The sequence below is a fragment of the Abramis brama genome (genome assembly GCF_963993115.1).
Source record: "Abramis brama genome assembly, chromosome: 10".
Classification (NCBI taxonomy): domain Eukaryota; kingdom Metazoa; phylum Chordata; class Actinopteri; order Cypriniformes; family Leuciscidae; genus Abramis; species Abramis brama.
Window position 1 is genome coordinate 15435984 of NC_139972.1, and position 18336 is coordinate 15454319.

The 18336-nt window shown below is 37.1% G+C and overlaps 3 protein-coding genes and 1 long non-coding RNA gene across 7 annotated transcripts; 1 reads left to right on the forward strand and 3 right to left on the reverse strand.

Moving 5' to 3' along the window:
• Positions 1 to 617: 617 nt before the first annotated feature.
• On the reverse strand, positions 618 to 2044 carry mos (v-mos Moloney murine sarcoma viral oncogene homolog; the record flags this gene model as incomplete). Its single annotated transcript, XM_084125502.1, has 1 exon — positions 618 to 2044. The coding sequence occupies one exon, from the start codon at positions 2042 to 2044 to the stop codon at positions 1052 to 1054; it is 993 nt and encodes a 330-aa protein (XP_083981628.1). The 3' UTR covers positions 618 to 1051.
• On the forward strand, positions 1925 to 12837 carry relb (v-rel avian reticuloendotheliosis viral oncogene homolog B). 3 transcript variants are annotated; one of them, XM_084125484.1, is made up of 11 exons: positions 1925 to 2052; positions 2998 to 3247; positions 4184 to 4350; positions 7170 to 7463; positions 7947 to 8107; positions 8206 to 8297; positions 8795 to 8926; positions 9035 to 9139; positions 9260 to 9475; positions 10484 to 10549; positions 10646 to 12837. In XM_084125484.1, exons 2-11 carry the CDS (start codon positions 3238 to 3240, stop codon positions 11137 to 11139), a joined length of 1737 nt encoding a protein of 578 aa, XP_083981610.1. In that variant the 5' UTR covers positions 1925 to 2052; positions 2998 to 3237; the 3' UTR covers positions 11140 to 12837. The 3 variants fall into 3 exon arrangements, with proteins under 3 accessions (XP_083981610.1, XP_083981609.1, XP_083981608.1); XM_084125482.1 differs by lacking the exon at positions 1925 to 2052 and adding an exon at positions 3817 to 3828 and having other exon boundaries at positions 3054 to 3243; XM_084125483.1 differs by lacking the exon at positions 1925 to 2052 and having other exon boundaries at positions 2884 to 3247.
• On the reverse strand, positions 4268 to 4915 carry LOC311090288. The gene is made up of 3 exons (XR_014607876.1): positions 4851 to 4915; positions 4496 to 4561; positions 4268 to 4371 (listed from the first exon to the last, which is right to left on the reverse strand). It is a non-coding gene; the product is annotated as an uncharacterized lncRNA (long non-coding RNA).
• A 1721-nt stretch (positions 12838 to 14558) lies between the features above and the next one.
• mrpl28 (mitochondrial ribosomal protein L28) lies at positions 14559 to 17249 on the reverse strand. 2 transcript variants are annotated; one of them, XM_084125510.1, is made up of 6 exons: positions 17126 to 17249; positions 16534 to 16836; positions 16243 to 16395; positions 15087 to 15221; positions 14902 to 14988; positions 14559 to 14816 (listed from the first exon to the last, which is right to left on the reverse strand). In XM_084125510.1, the coding sequence occupies exons 2-6, from the start codon at positions 16819 to 16821 to the stop codon at positions 14721 to 14723; spliced, it is 759 nt and encodes a 252-aa protein (XP_083981636.1). In that variant the 5' UTR covers positions 16822 to 16836; positions 17126 to 17249; the 3' UTR covers positions 14559 to 14720. The 2 variants fall into 2 exon arrangements, with proteins under 2 accessions (XP_083981636.1, XP_083981635.1); XM_084125509.1 differs by having other exon boundaries at positions 14902 to 14991; positions 17126 to 17245.
• Positions 17250 to 18336: the final 1087 nt, after the last annotated feature.

Below are 18336 nucleotides of genomic sequence, written 5' to 3' on the forward strand. Positions count from 1 at the left end.
AAAAAACAACAACAACTGTTGTGGTTTTGCCTAACTGCAAAAAAACCCTTTTGCCTCCATAACTGCATATATTAAAATAGAAATAGTAAAAGTATTGCTTGAATTCGCAGGGCAATGATGGTTTTAGCATAAACTAATGGCAGATTTATATTTGAGCAGCACATTTGGATTTATCAGGGTTGTAAATGAGTGTTTATAATAAAGCAGTATGATAATGGGCCCTAAAAAGATAAAAGTATTACCTTCTAGTCATGATACACTTCTGGAAGCCCCAAATGTATGGAATATAGCTTTTGTTTGTCACTTAAGATGAAGAAAAATCTTTAGAACTGTATTTGTAAAGCTTGGCAGAATTCTGGGTGATACGAATTGAGTCACCAACCTAAAATTATTTAAAATACGTGTTTTCACCTACTGTACATTACAAACCAATAATGATCCCTGGAGCTAAACGAAAGCAAATCTTTTTTTTGAGCAATGATCATATTCATAAATGTATAAACAATGAATATGCACAACATTTTAATAGACATTTTAATGTTGTGCTGACACCTAACGCCGTATATGCAGCATCACGCAAAAGTATTTTGAAAAGAAATACGCCCTCTATTGTCATATTCATTTATTTACAATGATTAAAGAGACTTATATTCAATTCGTGTGAGCAACATGGCGGCCACTAGAAGGCTCCGTGTAAAATCATGTCATATTTTTCAAAAATGTTAATTATGTGCGTAAAACCTGATGTTTATTTACTAATAAACAAAATAAGATCTAGAAATAAACTTTACAAAAGTAAAACTAATTCACAAACGTTCAGCTCTCAACTTCTCCTCACATTTATTTATAAATATGAAGGAAATATAACCTCAGAAATATTACAAATTACAAAAGGCTCGATTTAAAGTAAACAAGCAAACATTTAATTTAAAGCTCTTTATATATTAAAAATATTTTTGCTTCACAATAAAAAATTGCAAACATTTACAATATTAAACTTACAAAACATCATTACAATAAAACAAATCTAAATATATTTTGTCGTGCAAATTCACAATAAGATCAAAGAAAGTTCATTGACGAGCTGATCTGCGGTCGGTCGGATGTCGGGGTCGCCGTCCCAACACCGGCTGATCAGCTTTTGACATGTCTTTCCAGAAGATGACTGAATAAAAACATCCCTAGTGAGTGATGGGCGCAGATTATACGCCACAACAGCGTACAGAATACACTGCCTGTCTCCCTCATACGGCGACTCTCGGGTGAGGAGCTGCCACATTGTGATGCCGAAAGAATAAATGTCCACGCGCGTCGAAACTTCCTCACCTTTCAGCAGCTCGGGCGCGCGGTGAGTGAACGTGCCGCCGATTTCACTCAGATGCGTCACGGTGTCGCTTTTGCTCGATAGTTTAAGAGAACACCCAAAATCTGCGAGCTTACAGACACCCTGTTGTGATACTAAAACATTGGCAGGTTTTAAATCCAAGTGGACTGTGACATGCGCGTGCAAGTGCTGGAGCGCGCGGGCGATGTCTATTGAATATTTCACGCACTTGTCCATAGGCAACGGGGCTGTGAGCCCGTAAATGACCTGATGTAGGTTTAGCGCGCCTGCGAACTCCATTACAATCGTTCCGATGTTGTCTTTGGTGTTGAGGTGCGCAGGTGTACACGTGGTAGCCGCAATCACGCGCACAATGTTTTGATGGTGCAAGTGCGCCGCATTGAGTTCCGCCCAGAAACTCTGCCTCGAAGCCAGTTTGTTTTTCACACATCTCACTTTTTTCACAGCCACAGTCTCGCCAAAGTACGTGCCTTTGAACACCATCCCGAATCCACCGCTGCCGATGGGCTCCAGAGCCTGCAGTTCTCGCCAGTGGATCACAGAAGACCACAGTCTGTGGGCGATTTTACCGTGAAACGTGTTTATGGGAACACGCAGAGTAGATCCACTCGCAGTTTTGGTTAGCGGGCTACTGCACGCGCCAAACTCGAGCCCAAAATCCTTTGGCAACAGTCGGGTGATGGGGATTGGTGACGGCATAGTGCATGGTGAGCTGTTGGCTGAATCTGGTGGTGTTTGTTTCGCGTGGGAGAGTTCACGTGATCATTTTTATGCACGTCTGTCATATGACCATCACAGGCCGAAGGAAAATGTCAAGTTTTGGTATTACGTAAAAGTTTACTCTAGAGATATAATTTGTATGATATGGGAAACTGTTCTCTCTGTGTAGGCGGTATTTTAACAGAGGCCTGGCGATAAATAAAACAATTATGTAAAATAACTCTAAATCACACGCGTTATTTGTAGCTATTGGCTCACCCGTTTCTACCTTACCAGTGCTGTATTAACCGAGGCTGACGCAATGATGAAAACAACAGGCGCAATGTGCCTCATTACACCCTGTTATTCTGCAATAGTTACTCTAGATCACGTGACTTTCAACTATCTCTCTCTCTCTCTCTCTCTCTCTCTCTCTCTCTCTCTCTCTCTCTCTCTCCTACTACTACTACTTGAAAGAAACGTGTTCTGTGTGTCCCCGATAATTTAAATATTTATATTAATATATGATACTGCTTATAGTATTTATATAAGTAATTTAATATATTAAATCATGCGTTTTTGATTATTTAACATTTTTATTTTTAAATAATTGTTGCGTTTATAGGCTATAATATAAAGTAAATGAATTCTTATTATTGTTAGGCTACTTGGCGTATGGAAAGCTATAGCGCACTTAGGTTATTTAAGGACGGGGTTCATTATTGGGACTGTACCTGATAATAACTGATGCGCTTTCTTGAAAGAAACTCACCTGTTGTTAGTCGTTGACATGGCGACGAATCTTGGGGTTTCCCCATTTGTGACGTAGGGGGATTTCCACCCACATAATTATCAAGAGAAAAAGAGAAAGAAGTACGAGGGCCAACGGTTTGTCATGACACAATCGTTAGTGGGTGAGCAAGAGATAAAGCGGTCTCTCTCTTTTTCTCCAGATTTCTTTCCCAAAAGCTTCCGTTAACTTCAGAGCTTCCAAAAAAAAAAAAAAACAACCAGGCGAAGCACCCGGAAATGAGTGCGTAACGCGGGTCTGATGATCTTGACGCTGTTTCGGTGGATTTTCAAGCGCAGAGATTCAACACAATAACGACCTACAAGTGCGTGTAGAAACCAAAGAGACTCTTTTATAGTGCTTGCAATGAGAAATATGAGCGTTCGGAACGGCACAGCGGAAAATGGAGGTCAGTTCACTTTCTTACACTTCGGCCCTGTTGTCACTCTGATTTAGCATGTTTTAGGAATATTTGCTTTTACTTTGAGACAAAGCTAATTCCACTGCAAATGACGCATTGAAACAATGAACAAATGATAACAATCGTCATGTCACGTTATATTACGTTTTATTATACTAAAGTATAATCGAAAGCGAGTTGTTTTCTAAGAGAAGTGGGTGTTTCCAAAGTTACAGGCCTGTATAGAAACAATAACAGGCCCGCGAATGTCTTGTTTTATTGTCTTGAACGGTTATAATGGTTTAGTATGTTTCTTTTCTAGTCCGATCGAAATGCATGTTTATCATCTAAAATGTTTTTTGACTTGTAAGTTAGCGGGTTTGTTTATTAACGTTAGCTGATAATAAAGAAAAGCTGTTACATGCAGACACGTTTTTTTTAAAATGACATTGTTTGTCCTTAACTGCTAGTTTTATGTAATATACATAAATAAGTTGCTTTCAGTTTCGTTTTCCAGAAATTCGTATGTTTAACTGTTTTTTTGTGTCTTGTTTTTCTCTCCCGTCTCCCTGTGCTGTGCAGCCTTAGACCTAGGTGAGTGTAAACATGACGTCATTGTGGGGTGACCTTGTTTGTCCACTTTCTGTTCCTTTCCCTAAATATATTACATTTTTTGTTTGTTTGTTTGTTAAACTATCCCTTTAACACCATAAAACGATGTCATTATTTATTAACCTTTGTGTCTTTTCCATGGAACAAAAAAGGAGATGTTGTACATACAGCGTGACAGCCTCAGTTGCCATCTTTTTCCATACAGTGAAAGTAGACTACACGAGATCATCTGCTTTTGTGTTCCATGGAAAAAAGTGAATGACAGAATTGTACTTTTTAAGTGATCTCTTTATCTACACCTTGTGTTTATATTTATGTCAAAACTCTCTCTGAACAGACATTATAAATGAATACCTTTTGGAGAAAACGACCAAAGAGCCGAGTCAGCCGAGGCTCCCTGGTCCTCCTCCTCCACCTGCGGACCAAGACATCCAGCCAGTTGATCCACCATGTAGAAGCAGGAGAAGCGCTCCACAGTTGGTCTCCAGAGGATTAGCTCCACACGTGAGTCTTTCTGCTGTTACACTAAAATCAACAGGAAGAGCGGTTGTCTATAGCAGGCATTACTATTATTATTCTTTTATACTGTTTTGAAATCCTTAAAGGGAGTTTTCACCCCATAAATAAAATTCTGTTATCTTTTACTCACCCTCATGTCAACTTGTATGACTTTATTTCTTCTGCAAAACAACTGAATACTTTTGGTGACCACTGACTTTAATTGTATGGAAAAAAACACGGAGACATTTCTCAGAATATCTTCTTTTATGTTCTTCAGTTTGATTTGGAACAACATAATGATGATTTTAAGTTCTGGGTGAGCTTCCCCTTTAACCTTATCAATAAAATTTGGTGCATAACTCATTCCACCTTGTTTGTTCTATGGACATGAATGATGCCATAAATTCTGTGGCTTATTTAGTGTATTCACTTCCCTTACAAGCTGTCTTACGTTTATTGGTATATCGAAACTTGTTCATGACATCAAGCTGTTTTTTACTCACTGAAGGATGATTGTAATTCGATGCCTGCTTTCAGTTAGAATTCTCTCCGCTCATGCTTTTCTCCCCCATACAAAAGGCAGACAGGCACATGCCCTCCTCTCTACTTCTCACTTTCTCATTGGCTGGTTTTTCATCCAGCTATACGAGCTTCCTGTTTCTTCACCATGCTCTTTCTGGCTCTTCTCAGCGGTTCTTTGTGTAAGCGATCTGAGTCCATTCTCTGGCATGTCCAGACTTGGTGTTTATCTGTTATTTCCTCAAAAATGCAACATTCTGAAACGTGTTACTATATTTATTTTTTATAATCATGCTCTTTGTGTTCAGTATCTTTGAATGTTCTGCATGTGTCAAACAAACTGTTAATCACTCTTTTTTTCCCTCCCCCTCTCTTTTGCACACTCACTTTCTCTTTCTCTCTCACTGTTGTTTGACATTGGTTTAATTTTCAATTGCAAGATATTGCATAGGGATTTGGATGTGAGTTTGTCTTTCCATTAATGATTTCAGATATTGGAAAGTCCGAAAAGGAACATGTGATTTCAATGTGGTAGTAAAACAAGCTTGTTTTCGATGTGGTTTTCTGAACCCTTTGTGTGGCTGATTCATTGTGCAGGTGTTTGAATATAAATTATTCAGTGATTGTCAGGCCATTTATTTGACCTAAATAAGGAAACCCTTTTGGCATTGCTTAATTTATCTGTTTGTTTAAATATTTTGCTCTATATCTTGCTCTATTCATTTGTTTGTTAATTTATTTGATATCGGGAAATCCAGCTGTAAATTACAGTGCACACCAAAGACAAAATGTTATAATAACGATAAAGTTTTAATAATCTTTAAGAACAGGAAAGTCCACAACAAAACTTACGATAATGACACAGAGGAACAGTAAAACTGGAATCACTTTGAGCGTTTTTTTAATTTTTCCTCCAGCTGATGATCGATAAAAAGTCGCCATCCATGTAGTCAATAATCTTACCTTAAAACTCATCTTTGATCACCAAAATGGCATATTTAAACGTTCCTTTTCCTGTGAAAAAAAATTATGTATGCCATAAAATAGCTAGAATGTAACTCTACACCCTTTCTTCATTTAGCATACGCGGAGCCATGAATATGCAAGTGAGCCCTGCCTCCACTCACTCATACAGGCTCGTCTACAAGTCGATGTATCAGAATGGTAATGCGTTTTATGTATCGCTCTCTACAACGTCAGAGATGTAACGGTAATTATTATGATTAGCCTTTGGCTTGACTACGTTATCAAACAGCTAATAATGTGTTGCTAATGTTCCACAAACCATGTTCCCGTTCGCCATCTCAAAGTCAGACAGCTGCCTTCTAAAAATCATTATCCTTAGAAACGCTTTGAACATCATAGAACGTCAGTGGAGAAAGGCATATAGTTCATCATAACAATGTAATATACATTATTGGCTATACATAATTCACTTATATTTAAGTCTATATTAAGTCAACTTATATTGCTAAGTCTACCTGATTTTTCATATAAACAGAAAAATATACCGGGATAACCTGGCTTCTCTTAAGACTCCCCTGCTTTGCAGTTAATGATTTGCTAAAGCCCGCCCTCACATTGATGTAGTTTGTGGCGTAAAAAACACAGGCGATTTCAAACCGCATTTTTGAGACCGTCTTTGCTTCACTGCAGTTTTAAGGAGAAATTACTCAGCAATGGTGTTGACTTGATTTGTCTTAAAGCATATTAAAAATACCACATAGACATATAAACAATATTTAAAACTTGATTTTCACCACAGGGGGACTTTAAAAGCCAATCAGTATCCACTCGACTGTAAAGAGAATTTGAAACGTCAGACGACAAACTCCATTGCATGCTTACAATAATTAATGTGCACCAACAATGCGTTGGTGTGGACACTAGTAATATTATCATTATAGTTATCTTTATAGTAATAATGTTGTTCTTGGTGTGAACACTCCTTTTATCTGTTAAAAGTGGTTTAGAACACATTTAGCAACCACATAGCAACACCCTTGTAAGCAGGTGCTTAAAACCACTCGGACAACTGCATAGTAACACCCTGGCAACCACCTGTAAAATCCTAGTAACTCATAGTGATGTGATAAAAACTACAAAGAACATTTTAGCAATATAGTAACATTTTAGCAATAGGGCATAAAACTGGCAACCTTTCATGACATTTTAGTAACTGTATAGTGACTTAGCAACTGAATAGCAATGTTCCAGCAACCACCTAGAACAACTTTTGTAAGGAGAAGTGCAATTAATTTTCTTCAAATGCAAAAATTTAGTTTGCATCTCTTTTTTCACAGAATACGTTCATCTTTGACCAGGCCCCAACCACGAAAACTGCTGTTATGGCATCAATGCGACACAAAGGGCCTTCTCAGCGACGGGGACAGACATCTGTAGCACCCCAGTGTCTTCATCCTCCGCAGTCTGGGACAGAACATCTGGAGCGCTTCCTGGAAAAGCCTGAGATGGTGGTGGTGGAGCAGCCGAAGGAGCGTGGCATGCGATTCCGCTATGAGTGCGAAGGACGATCAGCGGGTAGCATCCTTGGAGCCTCCAGCACTGATGCCAGCAAAACTCTGCCTGCCATTGAAGTAAGTCTGAGGAAGAACTTTTGGCAAGGGTGCTAATGAGCTGACAGTTGTAGTTTTAGGAGTTACATACATTTTTATCATCATGTTATCATCAGTTAGACCTCATTTAATTTCAATTATGCATTCAAGTTTCTCCATTTACATGAATTGCTTTGAGCACCTTATTTAATTTAGTGGGTGTGTCTGGAATGCACCAACTATCCCAAGACAGTGGGGCTTCCCCCGTTATGGTTTGTGGTAATTAAGTTAAACGTGTCTTTGCAGCTAAAAATGAAAGTTCCCTGGAGAGGTGTGCGATGCGTGGGCTCTGACGGAGGGATTTACCTTTAAACCACACAAATAAACATGTTCACCAGTAATTTTTTCCTTTGGCAAATGTCCATACATGGGTACTTTCAGCAAAGGAGCCTGTGCCAAATATGCAACCACAAAGACGTCATGCAAAAGCAAAAGTAAAACTGTATTTCATCTTTTTACCTTTAGATTAAAGGCCCCATTGAAAATATCAAGAAAGTGATGGTCACCGTGTCTCTTGTGACAAAGGACATCCCGTACCGGCCACACCCACACTGCTTGGTTGGGAAAGACTGTTCAGATGGCATCTGTGTCATCCACATCAATCCCCACAGTGCTCGTCGACACAGGTATGTTTCTGTTAACCTCAATGGAGCAGCATGCTTAGCAGAACGTGATCTGAGTGTAAAAACGTAATTTCCAGCCTGAGTATGTTGGTGTTTTCCAGCTTTGCAAATCTGGGCATCCAGTGTGTGCGGAGGAAGGAACTTGATGCCTCACTGCAGAAGAGGAGGAATAAGAATATTGATCCTTTTAACAGTGAGTTGTTGAACGATAGTTGTTGACTCACTGGCTGTTTCCCAAACCTAGTGAGCAATTTAGGCAGCATACCAACAGAAATGGGACGTCATATATAAGTAGCAACTCTCTACACTACATGAAGTGCATAAAAACACTCAAACATCATGTTGCTAAGCTTACAGCATTTTACTTTAAGTACAAAAATACATATTCAGTTAAATTCAAGTTTATTTGTATAGTGCTTTTCATAATACATATTGTTTCAAAGCAAATTCTTGTTTCATGTGTCCCACACAAATTAGGTATTTATCAAACTATTTTTTTAGAAATATTTTTTGTCTGTATTGAATAAATTATTTTTGAAATTGACATTTTTCTCACTTTGTCCAGATGTATATTTTATAATGAGGTCAATGCCGTATTCTCATTAGTTTTTGGAACAGGTCCTAATAATGCTCTTCCGCTGTAGCCGAGTATGAACAACTGTTGAATGTTTTTGTCTCGTTCTCCCCCAGCTGGCCACTCTAAGAGCATTGAGGATATGGACATGAACGTCGTCAGACTGTGTTTCCAATGTGAGCTAGAACGAAAGGACGGAGACAGAATCCCCCTCGCCCCTGTGGTTTCCAACCCAATCTACGACAAGAGTAAGAGCAAGATATATGTTAGGCCAAAAACATACTCTACCAAAGTACTTAAATTATCTGTAGTTTCCCAGCAGATGATGATTGGGTTGTTTGTATTTGTCTGATTAGAGGCGACCACAACTGCAGAGCTGAAAATCAATCGGCTTAATGTGGTCAGAGGCCCCTGCACAGGAAAAACCGAAATCTACATGCTCTGTGACAAAGTGCAGAAAGGTAACTGAACGTGATATGCCACATTTAATTGCTAAAATTACTATTATATCTCACTTGATGCTATCTTTACAAAACAGTTGGACTAAAACAACTAATTTGTATATCTGGAATCCTCTATAGATGACATAGAGATAATCTTCAGCATGGAGGACTGGGAGGGCAAGGCGGAGTTTGCTCAGACTGATGTCCACAGACAAATCGCCATTGTCTTCAAGTCCCCACCATTCAGGGAGCAGAACATATCTGAGGAGGTGGAGGTCAACGTTTGTCTACGCCGCATATCTGACCGGATGGACAGCGAGCCAGTCAAGTTCACGTATGTTCCAGACAACGCAGGTGAGTTATCAGACATGGCTGAACGTTGTAAGGAAAGCCACCTCAAAATCAAAAGATTAAAATATTATTATTAATTTCAAGATTAATTAATTAAATATTATCCTGTTAAAGATGCTGGATAGGCTCCAGCATCCCCAGGACTCTACTGAGGATAAGCGGGTTGGAGAATGGAATTCTGTTTAAATTAAATCTTTTTTAAGATAAACAAATGTAAAAAGTATAACAAATTCTACCACAATATTTAACACTACTGTTCAAAAGTCTGGGGTTGGTAAGATTTTAAGTGTTTTTGAAAAAAAGTCTCTTCTGCTCACCAAGGCTGCGTTTATTTGATCAAAATGCAGTAAAAACAGTAATATTGTCAAATATTATTACAATTTAAAATAATTCTTTTCTATGTTAATATATTTTAAAGTCATCATGAAATCAAAATTTACCCTGTTTAGTGCACATTACTAGTCTTGTGGTGAACAATTCATCATTCACAGAAGTAATTTATTCCTGTGATGCTTCAGTGTCACATGATCTTCAGAAATGTGCTGATCTGGTGCTCAAGAAACATTTCTTATTATTATCATTGTTGAAAAATATTTTTTTCTCAGGATTCTTTTGATTTTCTTACGGTGCTGAAACGATCCTAAAAATGTTTCTTATGTGGGGATTTTAGGTTGCTTGTGTTTTAAAGTCAAAATGCCTCCGATTCAGAAATGAATCTCCTCCGATTCAGAAATGAATCACATCCTCTCTTGCTGGTTTCTAAAATATTGCAAAAGAAGGCGTGTCACCGTACCAGTTATTCAAGGGGATTTATAAATGAGCAGCATTACTGTAGTTTAAACTGAAAGTATGCATGAGGAAACTGTAATGCTTCATAATAGGTCTTCTGTTGTCTACAGAACAGAGATGATTCCTTTATAATCTGTGCCATTTTAGCCAGTGCCATCACATGCTCATGTCACCCTGTAACACTGAAGGGAGGTTAATTTGATTTGCACTTTTGATCTGCAGATCCCTACGGAGTGAACCGCAAGAGAAAAATAAAAACGGATGTCAAGTTCAGCGAGCCATGCAGCAGTAAGGATTTTTTTTAAAAATGTTTTAATGGAAATCTTAATATCATTCTCTGAAACGTTGTTGACTACATCAGTTTTATCTTCCCTGCTCCCTCAGGTCAAGACCTCATTGTGAACGAACCTGGCATGTCACAGCATTTTGACCCATTCTACACTCTTCCCGATTGCAATGTTCCCAATGCTTCCATGCCAGTCACTGTTCAGGACAGAGGCATCCACGTGCCCACGCCCTCCTCCATGCCCTCCATGTTATCCCAGGGCATGGAGGAAATTCACTATAATGAAGACTTTAAACAAGAGGACGGTTGTATTAGCATGGACCCAGAGGCTTTGGAAACCTTCTTCCAAAGCTTGGTTCAGCCAGGTTCAGAGCATTTTTTAAATGAATTTCAGATCCTTGATTTAAACTTCGGTTTAGACGGCACAGATACGAACTCAAACGTCAACCAACCCATGATGAACATGGCGTCTATAAATGACGTGCAATTCAGTCAGATGGTGAATGAGAATCAGGCCTATCCAGCAGATTTGGAGAACATCGAAGGCCTCGTTTTCTCCACTGTGAAGAGCGAGAATGACCTGGACCATTGAAAACCACTGTGGACTTTGGGATTTTGGACATACAGTCGCTGCTGACTAGAAAATCATTCCGGACCAGGAAAAGGCTAAGTCAAACTTTTTAGTTATTGACTAAAAAACCAGTTCAGCTGGCACTATGACTTCCAGTTTGGTAGTATGTACATACAAATGAAGTAAATCATCTGCCAACAAAAGGCAGGAGTGGCATGTAGCCATTGCATTTTCTAGTAAAAAGGGAGCAACATATGCTGCTCAACTGCTTCTATTGTGCCAGTTATGAAATGTGTCTGTCATTTGCTAATTTATTGTGAGGGTTTTAAAAGCAGAACAGATAAGTATCGAGGAAATGGACCCAGACCCAAATTCACTAAAATATTTAAGTGTAATATATAACATGATATTTGTTTTGAACATTTCTGCACAGTTCAACTGTTGAGGAATTTCAATTAACAGCATTAAGGGGATAAAATTAGACATGATTCTGAAGTAGCAGTTGGATTAATTCATACCAATCTGACACCATGTAATTTAATTTAATTTCTTTAATGTAATCATCAACAATTAAAATCCCCCACCAAATCCTCTGCCCATATCAGGCCATTTGTGATTCCTGAACAAAAACATAGTTTGTAATTGTGATATCTGGTTCACCAGTACAGCACTATGCTAAGCTGTAAGGGTTTGTCCACACAAAACGTGTTTTTTCTATTGTTTTTCTCTGTAAACAAGCGCTAGATGGAAGTTTTCTAAAAACGTACTGAAGAAGTTCAAAGCTGGTTAACTTATAGATCTGGCTTTTTATCTCATGTTTTTAAATGCAAAAACACGTTCTGTTTGAATGTCCCCTTAACTTGCTAACCAACATTTCAGTTTTCTAACTGAAAACACAAAGAAAGGGAAATGTTTAATTTGATTTTGTTTGCTTTGGTAGTATAATGTCATATATCATTTGAAATACATTATTAACATATTTTCATGACATCTCTTATCAGGCACCAAATAGAGTAACCATTAAATATGGTTTCAGCCAGTGGAATCACTTTGGCGTCCAAGGGGATTGGATTCTGTTGGGGACTAGTATTTAGCATGACAGCGGACATTACATGATTAGTTTTCTAACACAGTAAGGTACTTTAGTCAAGTAGTCAGCTATCATGCAACTAGTTTAAACTAGAATAAAATTCATCAATTTAATCGCTGTCAATGTGAACACAACTCAAACAGTTGGTGAAGAGCAATATGATAACTGGTCAGTTATTGGGATTTCTGGTTAGCCTCGTCCACTGAGAAATTTTAATTGGTCTAAAAATGTCAAATTAGTTATATTAAACATTAAATATGTTCCGATTGGCTGCATTTTAGCTTTAAGTGAGATGAGTAACTTTTCACTGGAAACTTGTCTCATGTCTTGTAACATCATGCTGTGAAGTTAAACAAATGAAATGAATGTAGTAAAAATAAGTCAGTGGCAAAAAGATTTCAGCGCTTTTTTCTGTTTTAACTACATTTAAATATCAGTGTTGAAGGAAGATGAATTCATGATCTTAATCATTGGAAAGCATTTCATCCAGTTGTACACGCATAATGTCAGTAATACTGCTGTGATTCTCATTGTTTTGTGTAAAAATCCATTAGTTGCCTGCAAATACTGTCGCTTTCTGCTTCTCATAGTATGCTTTTGCTGTTGATATTAAAAATGTGGAAAATGAATATTTTGACTTCATTTGACTGTCCCTATGAATAATTGCTAAAGTCACGGGATGAATCATAATTTCTTCCGATCTTGACTGTAGGCTTAGTCCTTTCAGATTCACCTCACCACATGAACAGTGTGAATTCAAACCCTGCAAACTCTTGACTTCATATGCGTTTCCAGATTCAGGCAACATTAGGGAATCAGATAAAGTGTGCAGTTACTTCCTCATTCACTAGTGCTATTGCTGTGCTTTGTTGCACTTCTCTGATACTATATATAGGGTTCAAAACAATAGCCGGCCCACACACATTCAGCATTCTCTGACAAAATAGCCTCCTACAGTTTTTCATTGAACTTTAGACATGATGCTTAAATTGTTATGTTTTTAAGGTTATTAAAACCTGTTTTTAGGTTATTTTATTCATTATGACCTAATATCCGAATGTCAGTGTTTTTTTAACAAAGGATTTGTGTGTGTGTGTGTGTGTGTGTGTGTGTGTGTGTGTGTGTTGAGCACTTGAGCTCTTGTGAGAAGTGATTTCCCACACCCCAGTACACATGATTCATGACCTTTAAAAAGTTAGCAGAGCTCTCCTCCCCCTCTCTGCTGTGTGTGTATCTGGGTAGGCTATAATGCAACTTCAGACTTGCAAGGTTTAACATTGACTAGCTCTAGGGAAATGATACCTCACACACAGAAATTCCAGTATTAGGCAATGGCTCCACACTGTAATGAATATTTGGCGCCAAAAGGCCCAGTATTGGGCAATGGTTCCATCACTACTGTAATAAAGTTTAAGGCGCCAAAATGCGTATGCGTATTCAATTGCCTGTACCCACTTTTGTGTCCTTAAACGCTCGTTTTTTGGGGGGTCTACAGATTATAAAAACTTATTTCTGTGGGTTTTTTTAGCTTGTTTGCTGTACACCTAGTCTGGCAACTGGTTAACATTAGACAAACATATTGGTCCGATTATTCATAAAGGAGTTTGGGCCATGCAAATTACGGGAGTTTCCCGAGAGAAATAACAAACTGGGAGGGGGCTAGGGCTAAAAAACGGGAGAAACCCAGGAAAAACGGGAGTGTTGACAGGTATACCGTTGAGTCTCTGAGCAACACAGAGCAATGGCGTTCTTCGTTCTTTCATGTCTTTGAACGAATCGTTTGAGTGAGTGATTCAGTGAGTCATTCATGAATATAGTCACTTGTCGCCACCTACTGGGCGTAAATATGTAGCTCGAAGAAAGTGTCTGAAAAATTCTCCCGTCTAATTCACACAACTTTCCTGAACGGGCAAACACAGACAAGAGGAGTGATTCAAACAAATTCTGCGACCAGAACTAGCTGTTGTTTAACGTGCAATAGCATGAAAGGAAACAGACCATGTGAAATATAAACATCTTCAAATTTTAATTGTATAATAATAAACATCCTCATTAAGTTGCATCCAACATTTCTGGCTCCCAGAATGTTCTGATGTTATACATTTATTTCTTAAATAAATAAAACCTAAAAATAACTGTTGGAGAATGTTCTGTATAAAGTCTCATTATTTTTCCACAAAAAAACAACAACTCCCTCATACGTTTAGTGAGAATATTAGTCTATGGTTACAACAACAAAAAAAGGGAACCTAAAGAGAACATTCCTGGAATGTTAGGAAACTAGACTAAAAAAAAATAAATAAAAAAAACCTGTTCCAGTGTAAAAACAACACCGCCAGAAAATAAGGTATTCCAGTCAGATTGGCAAATCAATTTATTACTAAGTATAAATGGCATATTTACAGAAGACAAGCACATAGTTGTTGGAGATGTTAATAGAAAATAAATACATTATTGTTTATTCTTCAGACTGTATGACAGACATGGAGAATGGCAGAGAAGAGAACCGTCATCATTTTTTCTCCACTATCTGAGGCTCTGAGAGCTTCTTAATGGTGAGCTCCTCCACAAACTGCTTCACCAAACTCTTGTGAAGAGGCTCTGGATCCTAAGAAAGAAAAAACGGAGTAAGATTTATCAGATGACAGTGAGCGTGCAGTGCCCATCCTTCACATTCCCGTTCATTTCATTACCTTCTTTTCCAGAAGTCTCTGTTTCTCAACTGCTTCCTCCAGACTCAACCCCACCCATTCAGCCTCTTCCTCTGCGATCTCAAACTGCTGCTTTTAAGAGATGTAAGGCAAACGGAAGAAAACACACAGGCTGATTATCAACACCATAGGCTGCAAATATACATCTTGTAATCAACTTATCTAACCTTGTAGCGGTTGTAGATGTTCTCCCTGCGAGACGGATCTTCGGGATACAGATCCGTGTCTTTCCGCGCCAGACGTAAAAGCATCGCACGCTTTAGATCCATTCCAAACTTGGAGTTCAAATCTTGCTTTGGGGTCTGATTCAAGAGAAATACACACACGATTCAGACCAAATTATGCTTTAAACTTTTCTTGTATAAATCATTAAAAATGGATTTCTACCTGAACTTTTACAGTACATTGAACTGAATAACCCTTTACACAAGACTGGTTTTACAAACAATTTACATAATTTATTCTTATTGCATTTCATACAAAATGCTCACATTAAATACAATTAAAAAAATTATTCTATGTTTAGCAAATTAAATATTTTACACAATAATGTAATATAATAATATATATTAAATGTATAAATAAATATAAATATGTTTAAATGTAATATATTACATAAAAGTATTATCATTTTGTAAAATAATAAAACATAGTAAATGCCACAGACTTTTAAGGACTTCATAATTTTGTTAATATAGTAATAAACATACAATAAATAAAACTTCTATACAATGTATAATATATATATATACAATTATTGTAATTTTATCATAATAAATATACAAAATATTTTTAAAACAATTTACTATATAAACATATATTACATAAATGCATTACAATTTTGTAAAATAATAAAACATACTAAATGCCACAGACGTGTGGACTTTTTTTGTAAAATAATAAAACATACTAAATGCCACAGACGTGTGGACTTTTTTTGTAAAATAATAAAACATACTAAATGCTACAGATGGACTTTATAATTGTGTTATATATTAATTTAAAAAAACAATAAATAAAACTATTTTAAATATTAAATATTACATTAGAAACATATATTATTATATCATTTTATTAGATAGGTGCGTAGGAGAGAAGAACAAAAAAATCTAAAATCTAAAAAACAAAAGGAAATCCTACACACTATCAATACTTGCAAAAAGTATGAAAAAAATATTTATTAGCAACGTTTCGGTCTCATGACCTTCATCGGGCATATATGATAAATAATATATAATAAATAATATAGATATGTAATAAATATGATAATTTTTGTGAAATAATAAAACGCACTAAATGCCACAGACTTGTGAGGATTCCCACCTTCAGAATGTAGAAGTCGAAGCCAAAAGCGGCATCAATGAGGTCCAGTGTGCGAGATGTGACGGTCACAGTGAACTTTTGGTTGAGGATCTCACTGTACAGCTCTCTGTTAAACAACTGGGGCTTCCAGGTTTTGCGCAGTCTTGTAGAGAGCTGATGTGATCATTCATATCCACAACGTACATATCAAATTAAAAATATGGGGTAAGTCATCTGTCTTCAAGTTACATTCTAATTTATGTACTATCAATTCACATCAACTTAATCCAGTAGTTCTCTCTTCGGTCTTACCTTGTCACCTTTGGCATATCTAAAGCCAGAAATCCAGCCTTCTCCACCCCAGAGTCCATCCTGTGATTCTGGCGGATAATAAACTGGGATAGGCACATCCTGGACTCGCTCTCTGTGTCCAGATTTAGGATTGACTCTGTATTTGACACCCAGAGGCTTCCAGTGCACTGGAGTAGCAGGGGTGGTGTCCTGCAAAGAGCGCAGGTAGTGCTGGGGTAGACGGGAATAGATGCCCGTCTGCAGCTTTAGGGCTTCCCAGATTTTAGGTGGATACTTGTGTAGAGGCATTTTGTAGGACAAAACCTTAGAAAGAAGGGTTGAGTAGATCCATGCATTAGACAATGCACACAAAAAAATACATAATAATAATAATTAAAAAAAAAATACATACACATATATACATACATTATATATTATATACACACTGCATATATTCGATTTTATGCATATGTTGTATATATTAAGTAAAACTGTAAACTAGCTGATAAGCTACAGCTTATAAGATACAAATATTTGCTTTATAATACAAAAAGCTGAAATGCAAAAATAATAACTATAAGAAAAAAGATTGTATACAGTTCATCACTCTTACCGGTGAATGACGCAATCGGAGAATGTTTAATTTAATTTTACATGATCGGTATTAGCCTGCTAGCCTCTCAGTCCAGCACACGCTGTAACGCTAACCAAGGGCACCATACGTCATTTCCCATGACAGATACTAGTGTGAGAATCGCGATTGGTTCAGTGGAGAGTTTACTGCGCTGATTGGATGTTTTCACGGCTGAACTTCCGGGTTTAACAGAAGTTATGTTCTCGTGGTGGTCTAAAATAAAATATCACACTGATATTACACAGTATTATTAAGAATTAACTATTACACATTTCCTGTCTAGTCGCCCGAAAGGTGGAATTGAACCACTCTGCCGCTAGGCAGCTACAGGTTTGAAGCCTGCACCCCGGACCACCGAGGTTCATCCGGGCATTTCAAAGGGTTAGATGTACTTCTAAATAAGGGTCGCTGGTCCGCTATGTGTTACATCTATGGTGAGTTTAATTTATGAAACTGTATTTTAATAGCGTATCATCATTAGGTTATGACATATTAATCATTGCCACAGTATGAAGTTTATGGAAATGTGAAATATGCAGAAATCCTACATTAAACCCAGTGTTGGACCACATGCAAATTGAGTACTTGCTATTGGTTCAAACGTGGGGCGGAGTTTCACAGTCTTTGTTGCATATTTTATTGTTTTGTTAATAATTCTTTGCTGGGACTTGAAACCAAATCAGGCATGCTTGCTATTTCGTTGTATATTGCTTTTTTCTAGAAAGAATAAAAGTAGCCTATTAACAAAAGTTTTACACAAAACTTTTTCTTATACTTTTTATAAGAACTATAAGAGTTTTTTTTATAAGTTTTTATACTTTTAATTTCCTATGTAGTATCTTTTTCTAGTCAATTAATAGAGATTCAGCTTAGAGAACCGTTTAAAAGTTTCAACTATCACTAATTTAATTCAATTTAATACTAATAAATATCTAATTCACAACCAATTTGATGTTATGTATTATATTTATTTTTGTCAGTTTTTATTACATAAAATATGTATTTGATCATGACCATGATTAGACTCAATAATCATCTAAAACATCCAAAAATGATTTAACCATGAATTATAATAGCTGTTATTTCAAATTAAATATATAATATAAAACATATTACTAATGCAATTTTCAGTTATTTTTCATAATGGCATATTCTCATTGGTAAAGAAACCCTTCATTTTAACTGCACAG

Bases quoted from the DNA above. Each gene is read 5' to 3' on its own strand.
- relb (XM_084125482.1), top strand. From the start codon at position 3,201: ATGAGAAATATGAGCGTTCGGAACGGCACAGCGGAAAATGGAG. The intron at 8,298-8,794 runs GTGAGTTGTTGA...GTTCTCCCCCAG, and splicing joins GAATATTGATCCTTTTAACA to CTGGCCACTCTAAGAGCATT. The intron at 10,550-10,645 runs GTAAGGATTTTT...CTGCTCCCTCAG, and splicing joins GTTCAGCGAGCCATGCAGCA to GTCAAGACCTCATTGTGAAC.
- mrpl28 (XM_084125509.1), bottom strand. From the start codon at position 16,821: ATGCCTCTACACAAGTATCCACCTAAAATCTGGGAAGCCCTAAAGCTG. The intron at 16,396-16,533 runs GTAAGACCGAAG...TGATCACATCAG, and splicing joins GATATGCCAAAGGTGACAAG to CTCTCTACAAGACTGCGCAA. The intron at 15,222-16,242 runs GTGGGAATCCTC...CTCTTGAATCAG, and splicing joins TCGACTTCTACATTCTGAAG to ACCCCAAAGCAAGATTTGAA.